At 40.7% G+C, this 26,408-nt stretch overlaps 1 protein-coding gene across 3 annotated transcripts in view; it reads right to left on the bottom strand.

Moving 5' to 3' along the window:
• Positions 1–26,163, bottom strand: part of LANCL2 (LanC like glutathione S-transferase 2) — an 86,438-nt gene extending 60,275 nt beyond the window's left edge. Inside the window, exons 1-2 of one of the 3 annotated variants that reach the window (XM_070358967.1) lie at positions 25,695–26,158; positions 2,594–2,652 (exon numbers count right to left, since the gene is read on the bottom strand). In XM_070358967.1, coding sequence (XP_070215068.1) covers positions 2,594–2,652; positions 25,695–25,755 — 120 coding nt within the window. In that variant the 5' untranslated portion in view covers positions 25,756–26,158. Of the gene's footprint in view, positions 1–2,593; positions 2,653–25,694 lie in introns of all 3 variants that reach the window. The other 2 variants (XM_070358968.1, XM_005904392.3) reach the window with 2 other exon arrangements.
• Between the last annotated feature and the right edge of the window lie 245 nt (positions 26,164–26,408).

Genomic DNA, 26,408 nt, shown 5'->3' with positions numbered 1-26,408 from the left:
TAAGTTGTAAAAACAAACAGAAATTATAATACCTGGCCCATTTCAATGATTCATTGGTTGGAGCAAGTCTATCTTGTTTTTATGAGGTTAAGTTTTAAAACGAGAGCGTGCCCTATATGGATTCTAAGTAACAAGTAGGATTACAAAAAATAACCTGCAGAAATCAAAGAAAAAAACAAAACAAAAAAAGAGTATAGAGATGGATCTGACTACACAAACATTTTAATTTAAGTTAAAGAACATAAAATGGCTTAAAAGTCAATGACAAGGGAGGAATATGTACAGTATAAAATATTATAAATAAAAGTAGGCTATGTAACAATATGGAAATACACATAAAAGTATCAACATACCTTACAAAAAGAAAAAATCAAATTGCAAGCATATGCAAACATTTTCAATCACTTAGCAATTAATGAATTGAAAATAAATACAAATACTATCAGATTAACAAATAATAAAATATAAAGTTCCAAGGCTGCTAGGCGCTAAGGAAGCAGATATTCTTACTGAGTGCTGGTGATCTTTCTCAAAGGATCTTTCTCAAAGGAAATTTATCAGTAATTCTTAAAAAATTTTATTTATTTATTTATTTATTTGTTTATTTATTTATTTTACTGGGTCTTTGTCACTGTGCACAGGCTTTCTCTGGTTGTGGCGAGCAGAAGCTACTCTCTGGTCGCTGTGCACAGGCTCCTCAGAATGGGCTCTAGGGCCCGGTAGTTGTGGCACGAGGATTACCTGCCCCACAACATGTGGGATCTTCCCTGACCAGAGATGGAACCCTTGTCCTCTGCACTAGCAAGCAGGTTCTTAATCAATGGATCACCAGGGAAATCCCCCATCAATATTCTTAAACATGTAGTTTACAGTGTTGTCCAGATTTTTCTGCCTTTGATGATTTTTAAAAACTCTAGTCACTACATCAATCGCTGAGGTGTAATAGTAATTCTCTTTCTGCCGCCCTTTAGTGTACTTACGGGAGAAGGCAATGGCACCCCACTCCAGTACTCTTGCCTGGAAAATCCCATGGACAGAGGAGCCTGGTAGGCTCCAGTCCATGGGGTCGCTAAGAGTCGGGCACAACTGAGTGACTTCACTTTCACTTTTCATTTTCATGCATTGGAGAAGGAAATGGCAACCCACTCCAGTGTTCTCGCCTGGAGAATCTCAGGGACAGAGGAGCCTAGTGGGCTGCTGTCTATGGGGTTGCACAGAGTTGGACACGACTGAAGCGACTTAGCAGCAGCAGCAGCAGCAGTGTACTTACAGTTCTATTATTTGACACAGACAAATTAGGGGTATTATGTCTTCTTGACAGGCTTTATCATCAAGAAACATCCCTCTGTGAGGCTACAGGGAAGTTACTTTCATGTTACTGGACAGTTAGTGCTTTCAGGCCAAATTTTACTGAAATTTGGGATTCTGGACTAAAAGCAACCTTAGAATTACGTTACAACTGTGAAAGCCCCAGAGAGATTTACTTAAACCTGGAGGGATGTGTGTACATTTCAAAGGGTATGAGAGTCTGGAGCAGGAAGACACTTCCCAGTCATAGAACTGAAGACAAAGGAGCCTGGTCTTATCACAGAGAGATTTATTTACAGTCCAAAGATTTCACTTTGTGACAAAGGTCCATATAGTCAAAGCTATGGTAGCCTTCCAGTAGTCATGTATGGATGTGAGAGCTGAACAGTAAAAAAGGGTGAGCTCCAAAGAGAAGTCTTAGAACTGTGGTGCTGAAGAGAAGACTCTTGAGAGTCCCTTGGACAGTGAGGAGATCAAACCAGTCAATCCTAAAGGAAATCAACCCTGAACATTCATTGGAAGGACTGATGCTGAAGCTGAAGCCCCAATACTTTGGTTACCTGCTTCAAAGAGCGAACTCCTTGGAAAAGACACTGATGCTGGGAAAGACTGAAGGCAGGAGGAAAAAGGGGCAACAGAGGATGAGATGGTTAGATGGCATCACTGACTCAATGTACATGAGTTAGAGCAAACTCCAGGAGAAAGTGAAGGACAGGGAAGTCTAGCATGCTCCAGTACATCATGGGACTGCAAAGAGCTGGACACGACTGAGTGACTGAATAACAACAATGACGATTTTGATATTTCCAACAAAACTCTCTCAGAAAAGGAAGGAGAGACAGTTGTCTTCTTCCCTTTTATAAAAAGCACAGAAAACTTAATTTTTCTTCATTCTTTGCCTATAATACAGACTTTGTCTACGAATCTTTGACCTGGGTTTTGATGACTCAGATGTGAGATTCAGGGAACCACTCACTAGTTACTTTCTTTCTCATAAATAATATAACCTCTTGTGTACTTTCAGGAAAAACTTATAATAAGTATAAATATTAAAAAACTAAAGAACAAAAACTAGGGATCTACCCACAAGTGGAAGGACTTCCGTGTGAGCAGTGGGGCCCAGCGCCCTACTCCAAGGGACTTACAGCGAACCTGGCCCGCTAGGGCACTAGGTAATAAGCAGACAGACTTCAGTACCAGCGGCGAAACCTACAGGAGACTGAGCCAGGTCCAGCCCCTGAGCTATAGTCTGGGAGTACAGGCAGAACAATGACTCAGCAGTCACCTTCAGATGAGACAGCCTTTGTGGAAATCCGTATTTCCAGAGGAGAAGTATCAGCATTCCTTTTGAGGACAAAGAAAAAAAAAAGTTTGGATGAGCTGGAGTGGATAAGAGGAACAGCTTGTCCCTGCCTGTATCACATAATGTACAGATACAGCATGTGGCTAAATAGACAGCCCATGATTTCTCTCACAGGGGAAAGGGAGAGCCACTGAGTCCAGTTTCTAAAGGGTCAGCCACACTCGTTTGGTATCTAAGTCTGTGCAGGACTCTGCTGAAGAGACTTAATTCTCTCATTTCTCATAATGCATCCAGAGTATCCCAAAGGAAGTCCATGCCTGGGGAGAGGGAGCAAGTCACAGAGTAGCATGTAAGATTCCCAGAGGCCATTAAAGGAATGTAGTTTCTGCTGATGCATTTTGGACTCTATGAGGAAACACGAAAAATCAAGGAGACATGATATCACCAAAAGATCACAATAATCTTCCAGTAAACAAATCTAAAGACAAGAAAATCTACTATTTATACAATAAAGAATTCAAAATAGCTGTTCTAAGGAAACTCAGCTATAAGAAAACACAGAAAGAAAATTCAAAGAAATTAAAAAAAAAAAAAAACATGATGTGATGAAAATGAGAAATTTAACTAAGAAATAAAAATCACTGAAAAAAAAATTCTAGAGTTTAAGACCTGAACAAATGAAATGAAAAATGAAATAGAGAGCATCAAAAGCAGGTAGACCACATAGAAAACAGAAGCAGTAAAACAGCTAGGGGGACTTCCTGGTGATCCAATGGTTAAGAATCTGCCTTGCAATGCAAGGGACATGGGCTCGACCCTGCTCAGAGAACTAAGATCCCATATGCCACGGAGTAGCTAACCCCTCACGCCACTAACTACTGAGCCCCTGTGCTCCAGAGCCTGCAGACCACAACTAGAGGGTCTGTGTGCCACAACAAAAGGTCCCACAGGACTCAATGAAGACCCTGCATGCTGCAACAAAGACCTGACACAGCCAGATAAATAGATGAATATTTTTTAAATTCTTTAAAAAAAAAAAAAAAGATAGGAACTTTGAAAGAACTCAGCCTAAAGAGAAAAAAGAATTAAAAAGTGAAGGAAGTCTGAATAATCTATGAAGACATCCTCAAAAACCCAATATCCAATTCATTAGAGTTCCAGAAGGAAAAATGAGGGAAAACAGGGGCAGAAAACTTATTTAAAGAAATAATGCCTGAGAACTTTCCAAATCTGGAAAGAGATCTGGACATCAAGTTCATGAAGCTAACAAACAGATTGTCCCATTAAGTCAACCCAAAATGTCCTTCTCCAAGACATTTTATTTAAAAAACAGAAAGTATAAAAAATCAAACACAAAAAAGAGAAACCTAAAGACAGCAAGAAAGAAAGAAGACTGTAACCTACAAAGGAACCTCCAATGGGACATCAGTGAATTTCTCAGAAGAACTCTTACAGGCCAGGAGACAGTGGGATGATATATTCAAAGTAATGAGAGAAAAAAACAATCAAAAATAATCCACCTGGGAGCTTTCCTGATGGCCCAGCAGTTCCGCCTGTGCTTCCACTGCTGGGAGAACGGGTCTAATCCTGGGTTGGGTAATTAAAATTCTGCATGCTGCTTGGCATGGTCAAAACTTTAAAAAATTTTTAAATTAAAAAAAAAAAAATACTCCACGTGGCAGAATTATCCTTCAGGGATATAAAGACATTTCCAGACAAAAGATGAGGCGATTCATCATCACTAGACCTATCTAACAAGAAATGCTGAAAGAAGTTCTTCAAGCTGAAATGAAAGGAGGCTAATCAGTAACATGAAAGAAAAAATACACAGATAAATATATGGGCAAACTCAGAACCCTGTAATATGATGTTAACACAATGCTACTTTAAAGATTAGAACAAGAGTATCAAAAGTAAATAAAGTTACTATAATTTGCTAATAAGTCCACAACATAAGAAGGCAAATTATGACATTTAAAAAAACATAAAAGGAGGAAGAGTAAAAGTGGAAAGGTTTTGTATGTGATTCAAGAGATGGGAATACCAGACCACCCGACCTGCCTCTTGCGAAACCTATATGCAGGTCAGTAAGCAACAATTAGAACTGGACATGGAACAACAGACTGGTTCCAAATAAGAAAAGGAGTATGTCAAGGCTGTATATTGTCACCCTGCTTATGTAACTTATATGCAGAGTACATCATGAGAAACGCTGGGCTGGAAGAAGCACAAGCTGGAATCGAGATTGCTGGGAGAATTATCAATAGCCTCAGAAATGCAGATGACAACACCCTTACGGCAGAAAGTGAAGAGGAACTAAAAAGGCTCTTGATGAAAATGAAAGAGGAGAGTGAAAAAGTTGGCTAAAAGCTCAACATTCAGAAAACGAAGATCATGGCACCTGGTCCCATCACTTCATGGGAAATAGATGGGGAAACAGTGGAAACAGTGTCAGACTTTATTTTTTGGGGCTCCAAAATCACTGCAGATGGTGACTGCAGCCATGAAATTAAAAGACACTTAGTCCTTGGAAGAAAAGTTATGACCAACCTAGATAGCATATTCAAAAGCAGAGACATTACTTTGCCAACAAAGGTCTGTCTAGTCAAGGCTATGGTTTTTCCAGTGGTCATGTATGGATGTGAGCGTTGGACTGTGAAGAAGGCTGAGTGACGAAGAATTGATGCTTTTGAACTGTGGTGTTGGAGAAGACTCTTGAGAGTCCCTTGGACTGCAAGGAGATCCAACCAGTCCATTCTGAAGGAGATCAGCCCTGGGTGTTCTTTGGAAGGAATGATGCTAAAGCTGAAACTCCAGTACTTTGGCCACCTCATGCGAAGAGTTGACTCATTGGAAAAGACTCTGATGCTGGGAGGGATTGGGGGCAGGAGGAGAAGAGGACGACAGAAGATGAGATGGCTGGATGGCATCACCGACTTGATGGACATGAGTTTGGGTGAACTCTGGGAGATGGTGATGGACAGGGAGGCCTGGCGTGCTGCAATTCACGGGGTCGCAAAGAGTCGGACACGACTAAGCAACTGAACTGAACTGAACTGAAGTTAAGCCATTATCAGAGTAAAATATGACTAGGTATAAGATGTTTTATGTATCTCACGATAACCACAAAACAAAGAATTTGACTAGATTCCCAAAACACAAAGATGGAGAATGAGAAGCATACAACAGTGGGAAACCACCATTTCACAAAGGAACCCAGCAAGAATAAAAAAGGAACAAGAAAACTACAAAATAGCCAAAACACAATTAAAAAGATGGCACTAGGAAGCTCTTGTATTTGTACTCAGTCATTCAGTCATGTCTGACTCTTTGTGACTCTTTAGACTTCAGGCTCCTCTGTCCATGGAATTTTTCAGCCAAGAATATGGGAGTGGGTTGCTATTTCCTCCTCCAGGGGATCTTTCCAGGCATCACACCCAGGTCCCCTGCATTACAGGTGAATTCTTCTCTGCTGATCCATTGAGGAAGCGCAGTAAGCTCTGACATATCCATAATCACTCTAAATATAAGTAGATTAAACTTCTAATCAAAAGGCAAAGAATGGCTAGATGAATGTAAAAAACCAAGATCCAACTATATGCTGCCTACAAAAGACTCACTCTGGCTTTAAGAACACACAGGCTCAAAGTGAAAGGATGGAAAAAGACATTCCACAAGTGGAAACCAGAAGAGAGCAGAGGTAGCTGTATTTATACCAGACAAATGATCTTAAGTAAAAAACAGTCACCTGAGACAATGGTCCTTCTATGAAGGGGTCAATTCTTGAAGAAGACATTACCAATTAGCAATAGTAATACAAATGCACTCAACACCAGAGCAACTAAATATATTAAGCAAATACTAACAAAGCTAAAAGGTGAAACCGACAATAATACAACAGTAATAGGTAACTACAACACCACACTGTCAGTAGGGATAGGTCATGCAGTCAAAAAACCAAAAGAACACTGGACTTGAATCATACATGAGACCAAATGAACCCAACAGACACATATAAGAGATTCAATCTGACAACAGAATACACATTCTTCTCAAGTACACACAGAATATTCTTAGTGGTAGATCAAATGACTGGCCACAAAATAGGTCTTACTATATTTAGAAGAGTGCAACCATACTATGTAACTACTGTGCTTGTGTTCAGCTGTGCAGTTGTGTCTGACCCTTTGTGACCCCATGGACCCCAAGGAGCCTACTAGGCTCCTCTGCTTATAGATTTTTCCAGACAAGAACCCTGGAGTGGGTTGCCAATTCCTCCTCCAACTTTTCTGACACTGGCATAAAAATGGAAATCAACAACAAGGGGGAAGTGGAAATCCACATATATGAGGAATTTAAAGAATATACTCCCAGATGACCAATGTCAAAGAAATCAAAAGGGAAATCAAACAATACCTTGAAACAAATGACAACTGAAACACATTACCAAAACTACAGGATGCTGCAAAAGCAGTTCTAAGAGAGAAGTTTATAATGATAGATACCTATAGGAAGGAAAAAGGAAAATCTTAAATAAATAAATAACCCAGCTTTACACCTCAAAGTGAAAGTGTTAGTCGCTCAGCCTTGTTCAACTCTTTGCGATCCCATGGACTGCAGCCCGCCAGGCTTCTCTGTCCATGAAATCTCCAGGCAAGAATACTGCAGTGGGTTACCACTTCCTTCTCCAATGGATCTTCCCAACCCAGGAATTGAACCCTGGTCTCCCACATTGCGGGCAGATTTTTTACCATCCAAGCCACCAGGGAGGGAATTAGAAAAAGAATAAACAACTCAAAATTAATAGAAGATAGGAAATAACAAAGATCACAGCAGAAATACATGAGATAGAAACTAGAGAAATAACAGAAAAGATTAACAAAACTAAGAGTTGATTAAAAATAATTTAATTGATAAACCTTTAGCTAAATTAAGAAAAAAGAAGACAATAAATAAAAACAGAAATGAAAAGATATATTACAAGTGACACCACAGAAACACAGTTGACTCTTGGAAAGCATGGCTCTGAAATGCATGGGTCCACTTATATGCAGAAACTTTTCAGTAGTAAATACTACAGCGCTACAGAGGCCATGGTTGGTTGAATTCAGGGGTGTGAAGGAATCAAGAACATGAAAGGCTGACTATATAAATTATATGCAGATTAACCCCCATGTTGTTCAAGGGTCGACTCTACCAAGTATCACAAGAGACTACTATGAACAATTATATGCCAACAAAATGGATAACCTAGAAAATGGATGAATTCCTAAAAACATACAACTAACCAAAGCCAAATCAGGAATAAAGAGAAAATATGAGTAGACCAACAATGGATTTGGAGATTGAAATCAGTAATTTAAAACCTCCCCAGAAACAGAATCCCAGAAACATGATGGTTTCACTGGTGAATTGTACAAAACATTTAAAGGATAATTAACACCAATCTTTTCTAAACTTTTCCCAAAAACTGAAGAGGAAGGAAAACTTACAAATGCAAGACCAGCATTACTCTGATTCCTAAGCCAGATAAGGACACTAGTCATAACTAATATCTCTGATGAATATGGATGCAAAAATTCTCAACAAGATGTTAGCAAACTGAATTCAAAAATACACTAAAAGGATCAATCAACAACTTCAGATATGCAGATGGTACCACTTTAACAGCAGAAAGTGAAAAGGAACTAAAGAGCCTCTTGATGAGGGTGAAAGAGGAGAATGAAAAATCTGGCTTGAAACTCAACATTCAAAAAACTAAACTTATGGCATCTGGTCCCAACACTTCATGTCAAATAGACGGGAGGAAAGTGGACAGATTTTATTTTCTTGGGCCCCAAAATCACTACGGATGGTGACTGCAGTCATGAAATTAAAGGACAACTGCTCCATAAAAAGAAAGCTATGACATAGACAGCATGTTAAATAGCAGAGACACCACTTTGCCAACAAAGGTCCACATAGTCAAAGCTGTGGTTTTTCCAAGAGTCATGAATGGATGTGAGAGTTCTATCATAAAGAAAGCTGAGTGCCTAAGAATTGATGCTTTTAAACTGTGGTGCTGGAGAAGATGCTTGAGAGTCTCTTGGACTGCAAGGAGATCAAACCAGTCCATCCTAAAGGAAATCAACCCTGATTGTTCACCGGAAGGACAACACTGAAGCTGAAGTTCCACTACTTTGGCCACCTGATGTGAAGAGCCTACTCTTTGGGAAAGACCCTGATGTGGGGAAAGATTGAGGGCAGGAGAGGATGAGATGGTTGGATGGCATCACTGACTCAATGAACAAGAGTTTGAGTAAACTCAGAGACAGTGAAGGATGGGGAAGCCTGATGTGCTCTGCAGTCCATGGGGTCAAAACAGTTGGACACGACTTAGTGAATGAACAAAAACTACGAGAGAAAACCCTAACGACTCAACCAAAAAACTGATATAAACAACAAACCAGTAAAGTTGCATGATATAAAATTAACAGATGGATATCAGTTGTGTTTCTATTGCTGCTGTTCAGTCCCTAAGTCATTTTGTACTCTTTCTGACCCCATGGACTGTAGCCTGTCAGGCTCCTCTCTCCATAGGGTTCTCTTGGCAAGAATACTGGAGTGGGTTGCCATTTCCTTCTCCAGGGCATCTTCCTGCACCAGTGATTGAACCCGCCTCTCCTGCGAAGGCAGGAGGATTCTTTCACTGAGCCACCAGGGAACACTAACAAAAAACTTCTCAAAAAAGAAATAAAGCAAACAATTTCATCACAATAGCATCAAAAACAAGAAAATACTTAGGAATACATTTTATTATCAAGGAGGTAAAAGAGGTGTATGTTGGAACTGAAAGCTTCTGATGAAAGAAATTGAAGACATTAACAAATGGAAAGATACCCTGATTCCATGGATCAGAAGAATTAACAGGTATTGTTGTTGTGTGTTAAAGAGGAATAGTTGTCTGATTCTCCATCCAACTGCTTAGTAACTTTTTGACTCCAAGTTAGTCCCTTAAGCCTCCTGTATTTAAACCTTTTAAACCACTTAAACCTTGGGTTTCTACCATTAGTCAAAGAAATGCAAAATAAGTCATAAGAAGAAAAAAAAAACCTAGAGTTTTATATCTTCATAACCTGATACGGCAGAACCCATAAGGTAGTATCCAGCCCACGTTTATTTCCCACACCTTCTTCCTTATCATCAGAATCCTGATTCTATTCACAGCAGCAACACATCTAAGCCCAGAAGAGCTACTTGCTGTCCCAGACTGCTTATGACCAACGGCAGCCACAGGACACAGTTTCAACCAGTGAAAGGCAAGTGCACATCTTCTAGGGCCTCTTGGAAGGTTCTCACACTTCTTGATAAAACAGAAACACAGAGCTGGTATTCCCTTCTTTTTTCTCCCTTTGTCCAGTTGTAACATTAGACAAGAAATCCAGGACTACAGCCATCTTATACTACAACACAAAAAATATGAAAGAAAGACCAACGTAATTGCAGAAATCCTATCTGATATCTTGAAGAAGGCAATGGCACCCCACTCCAGTACTCTTGCCTGGAAAATCCCAGGGACGGAGGAGCCTGGTAGGCTGCAGTCCATGGGGTCGCTAAGAGTCAGACACGACTGAGCGACTTCACTTCCACTTTTCACTTTCATGCATTGGAGAAGGAAATGGCAACTCACTCCAGTGTTCCTGCCTGGAGAATCCCAGGGACGGGGGAGCCTCGTGGGCTGCCGTCTGTGGGGTCGCACAGAGTTGGACACGACTGAAGCGACTTAGCAGCAGCAGTAGAAGTATCTGATATCTTGTTGAAATGAATCAACACCATCAGTTGCCTACTTCTAGACTTCCTGTTATACAGGAAAAATAATCTGATTAAAATACTTCCAAGTTAAGTCTTCTGTTCATTGTAGCTGAATGTAGGCCTAAGATATTTGTGTATAGTTTTAGCTCTGTCATGATAACTTGATTCCAAAGCAAATGCTTTATTCCTTATAAATGATACTAGAGTATAGTTCTAAGGCTTATGATTATTCACTCTAATTCCTCTTAATACTTGTCAAAATTTTATTGTAAAAATAATTTCTCTGCCTTTGTTTTAAGGTGTCTTGTCTAGTTCCTAATTTTTTAATTTTGTCATAAAAGAGATTTCTAAGTTACATTGGAACCAAAGCCTCAGGAACAAAGAAGAAAATCTGTTATGCTATAACTTTACTTGGAGGAATTTTAATTGGCTCATATCATTTAATAATGGTATTACTATAAAAAGAATTTATTTAATAATTAGTGAGCATTTACCATATGCCTGGCACTCAGCACTCTACATGACATTTGAATTAATCTTTCACATCACTGAATGATTCTCCGCTTTCTAGGTGAGAAATCTGAGGCTAGCCCTAGGTCACATGTCAGCAAGAGACCTAACTCCTGGAGCTTAACTAGACTATCTAATCCCAAATTTCCTGGGATCCCCATGCTGAGCCCTTACTATGAAAATCTTTGCTTGATTTTCCATGTACAATTTATCTTTAGATTTGCAAAAGGTTTCCAGTTTTCACTCAATCACACCATATGAATATGATACATATCCACCACAAAGCACAGAAACAGCTTGAGAAGCTAAAGAATTCGGGAGGTTGATTTTTACTAACTACACTGCAATTCACGACCCAGATAATCACAATGGTGTGATCACTCACCTAGAGCTAAACATCCTGGAATGTGAAGTCCAGTGGGCCTCAGGAAGCATCACTATGAACAAAGCTAGTGGAGGTGATGGAATCCCACTTGAGCTATTTCAAATCCTGAAAGATGATGCTGTAAAAGTGCTGCACTCAATATGCCAGCAAATTTGGAAAACTCAGCAGTGGCCACAGGACTGGAAAAGGTCAGTTTTCATTCCAATCCCAAAGAAAGGCAATGCCAAAGAATGCTCAAACTACCACACAATTGCACTCATCTCACACGCTAGTAAAGTAATGCTCAAAATTCTCCAAGCCAGGCTCCAGCAATACGTGAACCGTGAATTTCCAGATGTTCAAGCTGGTTTTAGAAAAGGCAGAGGAACCAAAGATCAAATTGCCAACATCCACTGGATCATAAAAAAAGCAAGAGAGCTGCAGAAAAATATCTATTTCTGCTTTGTTGACTATGCCAAAGCCTTTGACTGTGTGGGTCACAATAAACTGTGGAAAATTCTGAAAGAGATGGGAATACCAGACCATCTGACCTGCCTCTTGAGAAACCTGTATGCAAGTCAGGAAGCAACAGTTAGAACTGGACATAGAACAACAGACTGGTTCCAAATAGGAAAAGGAGTATGTCAAGGCTGTATATTATCATCCTGCTTATTTAACTTATATGCAGAGTACATCATGAGAAACACTGGGCTGGAGGAAGCACAGCTGGAATCAAGATTGCTGGGAGAAATATCAATAACCTCAGATATGCGGATGACACCATCCTTATGGCAGAAAGTGAAGAGGAACTAAAAATCCTCTTGATGAAAGTGAAAGAGGAGAGTGAAAAAGTTGGCTTAAAGTTCAACATTCAGAAAACTAAGACCATGGCATCAACTCCCAGTACTTCATGGCAAATAGATGGGAAACAGTGGAAACAGTGGCTGGCTTTATTTTGGGGGGCTCCAAAATCACTGCAGATGGTGATTGCAGCCATGAAATTAAAAGACGCTTACTCCTTGGAGAAGGAAATGGCAACCCACTCCAGTACTCTTGCCTAGAAAATTCCATGGATGGAGGAGCCTGGTGGGCTACAGTTCATGGGGTCGCAAAGAGTCGGACATGACTGAGCGACTTCACTTTCTTTCTTTACTCCTTGGAAGGAACGTTATGACCAACCTAGACAGCATATTGAAAAGCAGAGACATTACTTTGTCAACAAAGGTCTGTCTAGTCAAGGCTATGGTTTTTCCAGTAGTTATGTATGGATGTGAGAGTTGGACTATAAAGAAAGCTGAGCACTGAAGAATTGATGCTTTTGAACTGTGGTGCTGGAGAAGACTCTTGAGAGTCTCTTGGACTGCAAGGAGATCCAACCAGTCCATCCAGAAGGAGATCAGTCCTGGGTGTTCATTGGTAGGACTGATGTTGAAGCTGAAACTCCAATACTTTGGCCACCTGATGCAAAGAGCTGACTTATTTGAAAAGACCCTGATGCTGAGAAAGATTGAGGGCAGGAGGAGAAGGGGATGACAGAGGATGAGATGGTTGGATGGCATCACCGACTCGATGGACATGGGTTTAGGTGGACTCCGGGAGTTGTTGATGGACAGGGAGGCCTGGCATGCTGTGGTTCATGGGGTCGCAAAGAGTCAGACAGGACTGAGTGACTGAACGGAACTGAACTGAACACAGCAATTAGCAAGAAAATATTCTTGTCCCCCACACTAGGCAATTTTCCCAAACAGTGATACCCCAGAATGTTATAAAGCAAAACTACATTGGTTATTTCTAAAATAATTATATTTTCTGTATTTTTTATAAAAGTTCTTTGAGGAAATACAATATAAAATATTGTAAAATGTAAAAATACAGAAATCTTAAAAAAAAATGAGAATAAGAGTTGAAAGTCTTAAAATAGGTGTTTAATATGCACATATAAATAACTCCTAAAGCAAAACGTAATGTTTTCAACAGGTATTTGTGAACAAAACCTCTGAGTTTGAATAATGCACCAGGAAAGCTTATGAATAAAATACTTTCTTACATTCCTCATATATGTAGGCACTTGTGACACTTATCTAATTCTATCCTGACAGCTTTGTAACAACATTATTATCCCCATGTTATGCACAGAGAAACTAAAGCTAACAATGAGTCGCCTGCATTTTTAAAGACAATAAAATTGGCTTTTTAATTGACATTTTGTTTATTTGATATACAGACATTATACGCATCAATATATGGGCAAATGTACAGATACCAGTAAATACAAGTGCATATATGCCGTGCTAGGCTTTGCTTAAGGACTTCCCTGGTGGCTCAGACGGTAAAGCATCTGTCTACAATACGGGAGACCCGGGTTCAATCCCTGGGTCGGGAAGATCCTCTGGAGAAGGAAATGGCAATCCACTCCAGTACTATTGCCTGGAAAATACCATGGACAGAGGAGCCTGGTAGGCTATTATAGTCCATGGGGTGGCAAAGAGTGGACACGACTGAGCGACTTCACTTACTTACTTACTTAGGCTTTGCTTAGTCGCTCAGTCATGTCTAACTCCTCACAACCCCATTGACTGCAGCCCATCAGGCTCCTCTGTCCATGGGGATTCTCCAGGCAAGAATATTGGAATATTGGAGTGGGTTGCCATGCCCTCCTCCAAGGGATCTTCCCAACCCAGGGATCGAACCAGGTCTCCTGCACTGCAGGAGGATTCTTTACTGTCTGAGCCACCAGAGAAGCCCACAGGTATAAGAATATATATGCAAATACATAGACATCAGCAAGCAATTCTTTGATAGGAAAGGTTTTAATAAACCTTCTTCCTTCAGTGCACAGGTGGAGGAAAGTGCATTTCGTAATCTCAGATCTCCCAGGGGAAGATGCTCTGTGACAGCTCACACATACGAAGTAGGTGCGCTTGTTTTCTAACATTCTATTTTCAAACAAAAATGAATATCAAAAGGACCCCAATCATTACCTCAAAGTGAATTACTAAAGGAGAAAAGGGGATGTATTTGTTTTGTGTCATAAAAATTAACTTGATAATCTTCTGTGTATATACTTTCTAGGGCAAGGGTTCCCAACCTCTGGGATTTAATGCCTGATAACCTGAGGTAGAGCTGATGCAATAAAAATAGAAATAAAGTGCATAATAAATATAATGCACTTGATTCATCCTCCAAACTATACCCTCCATCGTCTTGGTCCATTGAAAACATGTCTTTCATGAAACTGGTCCCTAGCACCAAAAAGGTTGGGGACCACTTCTCTAGGGGATATATGTCTTATCCACGAAAATGTTTATAATTGCAATGAAGAACCAAGGTCAACTGCTTAGTGATGTATATTAATAAACTGATTATAAGGGCTCAAAGCATATATAATTATAACTAACACAGTGGGACTTTGGGGTCAAATTATATTTATTTTTGGAAAACTCAGTTTGTTGTATTCAAATCTAATCCAGCAAAATTTGCTCAAGATCTACTCTGGCCCTAGCAGACTCCAAAGGTGGTCTTACAGAGTATAGGCCTCACCTGGGACACGGATAAAGTATATTACAGTCTTTTATTATCTTAGAGGATTGTTGAGAGGACCTAAATCATGACTCAAATAATATTCTTAATACACAAGAAACTTTAAAAGTAAAATGATACTATTAAATAATATATAAAATAATTCTAATAAACAATAAAAGTTTTTTATTTCAGTACATTTATTCCTCATTCTATTGAAGAATATTCACTGAGTATCTATTATGTATTAGGTTCAATATCATTTTTTTTATAATAACCATAATTCAAGCACAGATAAGAAAAAATTCCTATCTGAGAGTAAAGTCAAGTGGGGAAGAGAAATGAAAATGCATGGTTAAGCCCTCCCTAACCACGGATTAAACATTCTGTTTAGTCCATTATATCTGCGGTTATTGATATTTCTCCCGGCAATCTTGATTCCAGCTTGTGTTTCTTCCAGTCCAGCGTTTCTCATGATGTACTCTGCATATAAGTTAAATAAGCAGGGTGATAATATACAGCCTTGACATACTCCTTTTCCTATTTGGAACCAGTCTGTTGTTCCATGTCCAGTTCTAACTGTTGCTTCCTGACCTGCATACAGATTTCTCAAGAGGCAGGTCACGTGGTCTGGTATTCCCATCTCTTTCAGAATTTTCCACAGTTTATTGTGATCCACACAGTCAAGGGCTTTGGCATAGTCAATAAAGCAGAAATAGATGTTTTTCTAGAGCTCTCTTGCTTTTTTGATGATCCAGCAGATGTTGGCAATTTGATCTCTGGCTCCTCTGCCTTTTCTAAAACCAGCTTGAACATCAGGAAGTTCACGGTTCACATATTGCTGGAGCCTGGCTTGGAGAATTTTAAGCATTACTTTACTAGCATGTGAGAGGAGTGCAACTGTATGGTAGTTTGAGCATTCTTTGGCATTGCCTTTCTTTGGGATTGGAATGAAAATTGACCTGTGGCCACTGCTGAGTTTTCCAAATTTGGTGGCATATTGAGTGCAGCACTTTCACAGCATCATCTTTCAGGATTTGAAATAGCTCAAGTGGAATTCCATCACCTCCACTAGCTTTGTTCGTAGTGATACTTCCTAAGGCCCAAACATTCCAAGATGTCTGAATCTAGGTCAGTGATCACACCATCGTGATTATCTGGGTCATGAAGATCTTTTTTGTACAGTTCTTCTGTGTATTCCTGCCACGTCTCCTTAATATATTCTGCTTCTGTTAGGTCCATACCATTTCTGTCCTTTATCGAGTCCATCTTCGCATGATATGTTCCCTTGGTATCTCTAATTTTCTTGAAGAGATCTCTAGTCTTTTCCATTCTGTTGTTTTCCTCTATTTCTTTGCATTGATTGCTGAGGAAGGCTTTTTTATCTCTCCGTGCTGTTCTTTGGAACTCTCATTCAGATGCTTGTATCTTTCCTTTTCTCCTTTGCTTTTTGCTTCTCTTCTTTTCACAGCTATTTGTAAGGCCTCCCCAGACAGCCATTTTGCGTTTTTGCATTTCTTTTCCATGGGGATGGTCTTGATCCCTGTCTCCTGTACAATGTCACGAACCTCATTCCATAGTTCATCAGGCACTCTATCTATCAGATCTAGGCCCTTAAGTCTATTTCTCACGTCCACTGTATAATCATAAGGGATTTGATTTAGGTCATACCTGAATGGTCTAGTGCTTTTCCCTACTTTCTTCAATTTAAGTCTGAATTTGGTAATAAGGAGTTCAAGCCTCTTGATGAAAGTGAAAGTGGAGAGTGAAAAAGTTGGCTTAAAGCTCAACATTCAGAAAACGAAGATCAGGGCATCCAGTCCCATCACTTCATGGGAAATAGATGGGGAAACAGTGGAAACAGTGTCAAACTTTATTTTTGGGGCTCCAAAATCACTGCAGATGGTGACTGCAGCCATGAAATTAAAAGACACTTAGTCCTTGGAAGAAAAGTTATGACCAACCTAGATAGCATATTCAAAAGCAGAGACATGACTTTGCCAACAAAGGTTCGTCTAGTCAAGGCTATGGTTTTTCCTGTGGTCATGTATGGATGTGAGAGTTGGACTGTGAAGAAGGCTGAGCGCCGAAGAATTGATGCTTTTGAACTGTGGTGTTGGAGAAGACTCTTGAGAGTCCCTTGGACTGCAAGGAGATCCAACCAGTCCATTCTGAAGGAGATCAGCCCTGGGATTTCTTTGGAGGGAATGATGCTGAAGCTGAAACTCCAGTACTTTGGCCACCTCATGTGAAGAGTTGACTCATTGGAAAAGACTCTGATGCTGGGAGGGATTGGGGGCAGGAGGAGAAGAGGACGACAGAGGATGAGATGGCTGGATGGCATCACTGACTCAATGGATGTGAGTCTGAGTGAACTCCGGGAGCTGGTGATGGACAGGGAGGCCTGGTCTGCTGCGATTCATGGGGTCGCAAAGAGTCAGACACGACTGTGCAACTGAACTGAACTGAACTGACTTAGTCCATTAAGCCTCCCATTGAGGGCTCGAGCTCAAACATACAAATCTGAAGATCCATTTAATGATACACAACAATCTTCGATTTTTCTGTGGCCCGAATAAAAACAGCATGAGTTGACAGAACTGTGGACAGAGTTTAGCTGACTTTTCAACATCTGGTAATCCTTTTTCACCTTCACCACCATGCGCAGGGGTGTTAGTATCCCCATTGTGGAGATGATGTGAGGAAAGTATGTTATAGAATTTGAAAATCTGAGAACTGTTGACAATCTGAGAACACACCTATATGAATACTGCATGTTTGGCTGTATCTTCCTCAGAAGAAAAATGCAAAAGAGTAAGCATTTGTCTAAGAAGGAAAAAGTAAAGGATATGCAGTATTTTTTTTATTCCAGTAAAGATAAACTTTTAAGAAATTTTTCATTATCACATTTTATGCTACAGTAACGAAAAACAGGATATATAATAATGGTAGTATCTATTGTTAACTGAACTCGAACTACTTACCTATGTATTAATATTAGTAACTACGTGTAACAAGGTACTGTAAATAATTGTATCAATATCAAGTACCACTTTTGAGTGCTCTAAAGGTATTAACTCTAAGCTAAAGAGGAACAGGTTATATCACAACTATTACATAAACTTTCAACCAATATAATATATTATCACAATATTATACTAAGAACTTCAATTACCTTTTCAACTTAACCTTTTACTACAAGCTGATGACATTATCCTATATTATCCTATTATCCTATATTAATGGGCATCATTCTAAGTGTTTACATGCATTAACTAATTAAATAGTCATAACCTATGAGGAATGTACTATCATTGCCCAAATTACTTGTTCAAGGTCTACGCTAGTAACAGGCTTCCCAGGTGGCCCTGTGGTAAAGAACCCACCTGCCTATGCAGGAGACATAAGAGAGGCAGTTCGATCCCTGAGTCAGGTAGATCCCCTGGAGAAGGAAAAGGCTACCCACTGCAGTATTCTTGCCTGGAGAATCCCATGGACAGAAGAGCCTGGTGGGGCTACAGTTCATAGGTTTGCAAAGAGTCGGACACAACTGAAGAGACTCAGCACACAGCACGCAGCATCGCTAATAAGTGGCAGAAATGTAGGAGTCAAACCTAGGTCAATTCAAGTTCTTATGTCAAGTGCTCTTACTTCACATGTTGTTCCCAACTGATGGGAAATGTTGATTTGCAGTATCTTCTAGTCCCCTCTAAATAATCTTTCAATTCTACTTGTATGTCATTATCTTTCCACATCACAAACTGAAAACTGGCTGGAGGAAAGGCTGATGTTTTGGGTCCAAAAATCTCACTCTGAAGAGAAACGCCCATATTAGCTTATTTGAATGAAGAAAAAATAATTATAATTTCTGGGCAACTGAAAACTGCTATTTTCTTAGGTTTCCGTGATATATTGTGACACTGAACAAATTCTGAAATGAAAAGAGCACTTTTAAACAAAAATATAGAAAATTAAGTGAAGAAGTAAAAAATGAAGCATTTCCAACAGTTCAAGATAATGCCAAGTTATAGAAGACAAGTAAAAATTCTCTTAATCTTCATTTCTGTATTTTAAAACTTTTAAAATCCTTAGGACCCATCAAGTCCTTCAGAATGGGCTCCAGTCTGCCTTTGAATCCTGGTTACCACACAGCGTTACTCACGCTCCCTCCTCAGCAGTTAGATTTTATTCCCCTCTCCCTTCACTCAGTACTCCCTCAGCCTGGCAAAGGCCATTTATTTTCAGATTCATTAGACTGAGGCAGCTCTGAAGCCGTAGCAATTTAATTCAGCAAACCAAAACCTAAGCCTGTAGGTGCCTCAAGGTTATGAAATCCAAACACCAAGGACAACCAACCACAGACAGACAACTAGGCTTTAAGTCACAGCCAATCAAGAAGGTCCTTGCTTTGCTTCCACACTTTTCTATACAGTTGACCCTTAAACTAGACAGGTTTGAACTGCTCAGGTCCACCTGCACATTTTTTCAACAGTAAATACTACAGTACCACACAATTGCTGGTTGGCTAAAGCCACAGATAAGGAACCATTGATAGGGAAGAATTTCGATACAGAGGAACCACCTATTTGGAATTAAGTTACGGGGACATTCAACTGTTCATAGGGTCAGTGCCCCTAATCCCACACTGTTCCCCTGGCTCCTGTCAGAAAAGTGCTCCTAACCACTTTCACTTTGGCGTTTCCTGATCCAAATCAATTTGTGCTCCCTTAACTCTCAGCATTTGCAATATGCCTCAGTTTATCTTTTAACAGTTCCACTGTCAGAAGGAGATCCTTGACAACCCCCAGGAGGTCCTCTCACTAAGACAGACCAAGTTTAATGAGATGACTTATTTTGCGAACAAATTAGCCTTACTACGATTATCTTAAATAGAAATGATGCTGATTGCAGAAAAAAAAATTTATCACTGTTGTTCAGTCACTAAGTCATGTCCGACTCTTTGCAGCCCCGTGGACTACATAAAGCACATCGGGCTCCACTGTCCTTCACTATCTCCCAGAGTTTGCTCACATTCATGTCCACTGAGTTGATGATGCTATCTGACCATCTCCTTCTCTTCTGCCTTCAATCTTTCCCAGCATCAGGGTCTTTTCTGAGGAGTCAGTTCTTTGTATCATGTGGCCAAAGTACTGGAGCTTCAGCTTCAGCATCAGTCCTTCCAATGAACATTCAGGGTTGATTTCCTTTAGGATTGACTGGTTTAATCTCCTTGCAGTCCAAGGGACTCTCAAAAGTCTTCTCCAGGACCACAGTTTGAAACTATCAGTCCTTCTGCACTCAGCCTTCTTTATGGTCCAACTCTCACATCCATACATGATGGAAAAACCATAGCTTTGACTATACAGACCTTTGTCAGCAAATTGATATCTCTGCTTTTTAATATGCCGTCTAGGTTTGTCATAGCTTTTCTTCCAAGGAGCAAGCACCTTTTAATTTTATGCCTGCAGTCACCATCTGCAGTGACTTTGGAGCCCAAGAAAATAAAATCTGTACTGCTTCCACTTTTTCCCCTCTATTTGCCATGAAGTAAAGCATATTCAAAAGCAGAGACATGACTTTGCCAACAAAGGTCCGTCTAGTCAAGGCTACGGTTTTTCCTGTGGTCATGTATGGATGTGAGAGTTGGACTGTGAAGAAAGCTGAGCGCTGAAGAATTGATGCTTTTGAACTGTGTTGTTGGAGAAGACTCTTGAGAGTCCCTTGGACTGCAAGGAGATCCAACCAGTCCATTCTGAAGGAGATCAGCCCTGGGATTTCTTTGGAGGGAATGATGCTGAAGCTGAAACTCCAGTACTTTGGCCACCTCATGCGAAGAGTTAACTCATTGGAAAAGACTCTGATGCTGGGAGGGATTGGGGCAGGAGGAGAAGAGGACGACAGAGGATGAGATGGCTGGATGGCATCACTGACTCGATGGACATGAGTCTGAGTGAACTCCGGGAGTTCATGATGGACAGGGAGGCCTGGCATGCTGCGATTCACGGGGTCACAAAGAGTTGGACACGATAGAGCGACTGAACTGAACTGAGGCAGGCAGGGATGGATTATTTCTCTATGAGCTGAACAAAAGCATTTAGTTTATAGTCAAGCAGAGGGGGAATGTCCTCTGAGGCAAGCTATTAAGTATGATTAAAGCAATGAAAACCAATTCAAAGGAACAGTTCCAACATGGAGTCAGAATTGGCTTCCTCCCTGCAACAGTTATCTGAGCCATACAAAATTAGTAAAACTGGGGACTAACGTGCAAGGGCTAATGAAAATAAATATAGTGGTTTTATTTTTGTTTAATTTATAAACTCAGAAAGGTCTTTGCTAAATGCCTTATACAAACCTTTGAAAGCATAATAAATTAAATTCTAAAGTTGGGAAACTAAGCAACTGTTTTTGTTTCACAAATGTCTGAAAAAACAGAAATGTAAATGTAGGCCATAAAGACCTGAATTAGCTCAGGCCACTGGCAAGATCTGAAACCAAGGGAAAAAATGTGGCAGTTTTAAATCCAAACTGCTGGATTGTTTCCTCAGCCAAAACTTACAGATAGTAAGCCTTAATTAACTCAGCAAGCAACTTTAATGTATTCCAACTGTTTGTAAACTAGTAACTTTATATGGTAATACCTGATTCTTAGTTAAGCTTTTAAATGAAGCCCTGAGACTGTTAGGGGAAGCACACTGAATGAAACCGCCCACCCTGGCCAGGCACCCTAGTAACCATTTGCATGAGTTGTTTTAGACACGAGGTCCTGGTAAGGAACATGGAACTAATAAGCCACCACCAACCCAAAGAGTCTGGGAAAGGTCAAAAAGAGACACCACGTGTCAGACGACCTCCTAGAATCCTCCTCTCTGGCATCCATCTTGGCTGAGCAACCTGGAAACTAATCCCATCAACATAAAACCAGAGACTTCCAAGCCGAGTGGCAGAGCAGTTCTCCTGGGTTCCCCCTACCCTACTGCTCTCCGCCCAGGTGCCCCTTCCCAGTAAATCTCTTGCTTTGTCAGCAAATGTGTCTCCTCAGGTATTTTCGAGTGTTAGACAAGAGCCCACTTTGGAGCAGCATTCCTGCAACAAGATCTCGAGTTTGCCTGTTTATATCTGTGTCCACATTATACATATGAAATATCTCCACTTCTAAAAAAGTATTATTAGAATTTGATTTAAAAAGAGCTCTATTTAATCTTCATAAAAAGCTCTTACTTTTAAAGAAACTGGCCATGATGACTTTCAGGTTCACATGAACTGAGAAATAGTCAATATTAAATTGATGCCTGATATTAAGGTTTAAGTTTGTTAATCTAACTAAAATAAGACATGCTGTTAAGATTATTTTACCTAGGTTTAATAAATAAGACCTTACTAGATCTCTTGCAAGAAAATAACTTGATATAATGAAACTTAAAAGTGAATGTAAATAAGAGCTTTAGAGTTAAAACTCTTATCTTTTAGAAGTGACTACTTAAAATGATCTTTCCAGATATTTGATAACTTAAAAATTCTGGAGTTATGCTAACTGATGTGATGAAAATTTATTAAATAGCTAAAAGATACTAAGACATCAATTACTAAGTAGAAAAACAAAGTATTCGGGAATATTAATGAAAATGTTTGGTATCACCTGAGATGTTCTCTATAAGAAAACAAATGTTTTTAGAAACTATCACTGGTGTTTATACACCAATCTACAGAATGCCAATGTAAGACAGTTCATAACTGCTTACTTCTTAGCTTTACTAAAATTAAGGTTTTAAGAGTTGAGGATCCTAATTTAAACATGGAATTAAAAAGCTATGAGAAATGATACAGTAACTTTCAGTATACAGTAAGAAATGGAATGTATGTTTTCAGAAAGATATGAAAAATGAAATTACATTTTAATGAGGAAAAACAAAGTATGAGCCAGTTGATTTTATTTGGATGGAAAATGAGAAGACAGGCTGAATACAGAAAGTGCTGAGAGATTTTGTAAAGAAAACAGACAAAGTTTTATCCATATTCAAGATTATCTAAATTTAGATTAAAGTTGACTAAATGGATTTTGTTAAGTAAGCTAGTACAGGAGTGGAATTTGATTTCTGGGAGAAGTGCTACTTTTTAATAATAAATTGTGTGATCTGCAACCTTAAGTGATCTCTTTGTTTTCCTTTAATTGTTTTATGACTTTGGTTGAATAAGTATTCTTTCAGTGACCTATGATACTATGTTTTAAAACATTTTTGATATTTCTAACAAAATTTCCAAATATCAAAATCTAACTAAGCTGTTTTAGCTTCCAGCTGACTCAGAGATAGATGCTTTGAAGAAACACCTCCAAAACATCTCAGAGACAAATGTTAAATTAAGTTTATTTGGCATTGTTAATTCAAAAGCATTGTCAAATGACTGAAGGTGAACTTTAGGTTATAATGTATGGATAAATATCATTAATACAGATATTCTAAAATTTATATGAAATCCTTAACATCTGATATGTCCTGATATAATGCTACCAGTCATAATTCTAGTTGTTATACTAAAATATCCAAATTTCCTAATTACACTGTACTCAAATCTTTAACTATGCTATTTTAAGTTTTGTCCTTCAGAGACTATCATAATTTTATACTGATTTTACAAAATGAAGATTTTCAAGAAAACTCATAAAAAGAACTTTGAAACAAATTAACAAATGTGTTTCTGATAGCCTTAATACCACTAAGTTCAGTTCAGTTCAGTCACTCAGTAGTGTCCAACTCTTTGTGACCCCATGGACTGCAGCACACCAGGCCTCGCTGTTCATCACCAACTCCCGGAGTCTACTCAAACTCATGTCCATCGAGTCGGTGATGCCATCCAGCCATCTCATCCTCTGTCATCCCCTTCTCCTCCTGCCCCAAATCCCTCCCAGCATCAGGGTCTTTTCCAATGAGTCAACTCTTCGCATGAGTGGCCGAAGTACTGGAGTTTCAGCTTCAGCATCAGTCCTTCCAACGAACACCCAGGACTGATCTCCTTTAGGATGGACTGGTTGGATCTCCTTGCAGTCCAAGGGACTCTCAAGAGTCTTCTCCAACACCACAGTTCAAAAGCATCAATTCTTGGGCGCTCAGCTTTCTTCACAGTCCAACTCTCACATCCGTACATGACCGCTGGAAAAACCGTAGCCTTGATGGACCTTTGTTGGCAAAGTAACGTCTCTGCTTTTGAATATGCTATCTAGGTTGGTCATAACTTTTATTCCAAGGAGTAAGCATCTTTTAATTTCATGGCTGCAGTCACCATCTGCCACTAAACTGGGTAACAAATTACAAACTAATGGAAAACCTGATTACTTCATGCAGATCAATAGGAATCAACTACATGAAACTAAATGAACTAATGAATTATGATTTACATCTTTGACTTTAGAAAACATACTAACTTGAATCTGTTTTCCAGTAGTTCTTTTTCTCTTATGCTGTGTCCTACAACAGGTTGATAAAGTATGCCTTTGTAAAAAAGATAAAACATTTATCTTTTTCTCTCTGCCTGATCCTGCCAAGATCTGGCTTCTCCAGCTGGATCTTCTATGGACTTTAATGGTTATTGCAACTGGATTACAACTCATTAAACTAATAACTGTTTTAATTTGTTGTTTCTAAATTGTTTATGCTTTTGTCCCTCTGCTACACTGACTGTGTCAAGGGTACTAGCCAAATTGCTTATGTCTATTTTATAAGATTGCCCTCTCTTAGACGTGTAGCCAGGCCTCCAACAAATCTAACAGTGACTTAAAGCAACTGATCAAAAAAATAGAGATCTGATTGCCTTCAATAACAGTGTATTCTAGGTATGGGAAGATGCAACAGGGGAAACATCTCCCGAATCCTAACAGGTTAAAAGGTAGAGGATCCAGTGAATCTTCTATTATCTATCAACGGGCCTAATCCAGAAGTTAACACCTGGAGCGACATATCAACAAGAACTTTCGTCTGATCTCAGACATCCTTCCAGAGTGGCGGGACAAAAAAAAAAAAACTCATGAAAAGTCTCTCACATATGGCTGAATTTCCAACCGTGGAGAGGGACTGTGAAACATTTCCTCCCACAACAGTAAACACGCAAGTCCAGCCATCAGCGTTTTGGGGCTTCCAAATGTGAATGAGGGCTCCCAAAACAGAAAACAGTGCCTGCAATTCAGCAGATGCCACCACTCACCGACCCTCAGCCTCAGTGCTGAGGGGCTCGGAGGCATGTGAGACATCAAAAAAACCAGGATGTTGGCCTCAGATAGCTGAGATGCACAGGACAGGAATGACTTCAAAAACCCCACACTCCTGCATCTTCCCATTCACAGTAAATTCCTTAACTTGAGATTATTTATTTTCTTTAATTAACAATAAACTTTGATGTGCAAACTGCCTGGGGCCTTGTTACAAACTTAAATATATCCTAACTCCTCTCCGGCCTTCTCCGGCAGTTTCTCAGGGCTACATGACACGCTGTCTCCCTGGCTTGAAGTCCTAAACATTCCCATCAAATAAAACACTCCTTTTAGGTTGTGACTATTTTTTTAGCGGACTGGCAGGAGGAGCCAGGAGGCGCCGACCACGAGGAAAGAGATTAATAGCACAGAGGTTCACAGCCTTCCAGGGCCACGCCGCCCAGGCAGGGCTATGCCGCCCAGGCAGGACCGCAGCGCGGCCCCCTGCCCAGCCCTCTTAGGCCAAGCCTCTCACACCCTCGGCGTCCCCCGGGTCAGGCCGTGACCCAGGCGACGCGGGAGCGTGACGTCCGCCCGGCGCCGGCGGGTGACGTCGGCCCAACGAGGGGGCGGCAGTTGGACTCTACCATCGCTGGCGCCCCTGCCCTTCCCCTCCGGGCCTGGTGTTTCCCGGGTTTAGCAGCCTATCGCCGACTTACCTTCCCGTCGCTGTGGAAAGGGAGGCCGAGCTCCTCGGGGGAGAGGGGCGTGCGAGAACATGGCGGTTCTTCGGCCTGCCTTTCGGCGGCGGCCTCGTAGTCCGGGAAAGGGTTGGGGAACGCCCGATCTTCCATATCTGCGTCCCCGCCCAGCTGCAACTTGAGCCTCCGGGACATGGTCTCGCCCATGTCGGCCGCGCGCCCTGCCCTCCGCGGGGCCGCGCGGTACGGCGAGCGAGCTGGGACAAGCCTCCTCAGAGGCGCTCGGCCCGGCCACGGCGGGCGGCGGTAATCCCTAGGAAAGCGGCGGATGCGCCGCGTCGCGCGTACACGTGGCTGTGGCTGGCGCCCGGTCCCGCCCCGACCTGTCTGGGGATGGGCCCCCGGGAAGGCTGCGGCGCCTTGCAGTCACCAAGGCTCCGCGGCACGGGGTCCCCTCCGAGGAGGAGGCTCCAGCCGGCCGGCGGCGCCGCGAGGACAGCGTCTCCGGGGAGGGCGCGGTCCCTCCCTGTCATCCCGCCGTTGGGGGGGGTCTGGAGGAGGAGCCAACGCCTTTTTTTTTTTTTTTTTTTCCTTCTTTTAGGTTAGCCCCTTTGTTTTGAATAAACGAGTATCTTAGGTAACAGCAGGTAATGTGAAAGCATACTTAATCATCTAAATATTTCATTGACCCCAAAGTTCCTTCAGTAATAGTTAAATTGCCCAGGAACATAA

This window comes from Bos mutus, chromosome 22, assembly GCF_027580195.1.
Source record: "Bos mutus isolate GX-2022 chromosome 22, NWIPB_WYAK_1.1, whole genome shotgun sequence".
In the NCBI taxonomy this organism is placed as follows: domain Eukaryota; kingdom Metazoa; phylum Chordata; class Mammalia; order Artiodactyla; family Bovidae; genus Bos; species Bos mutus.
This window is presented reverse-complemented; position numbering and strand designations above follow the sequence as displayed.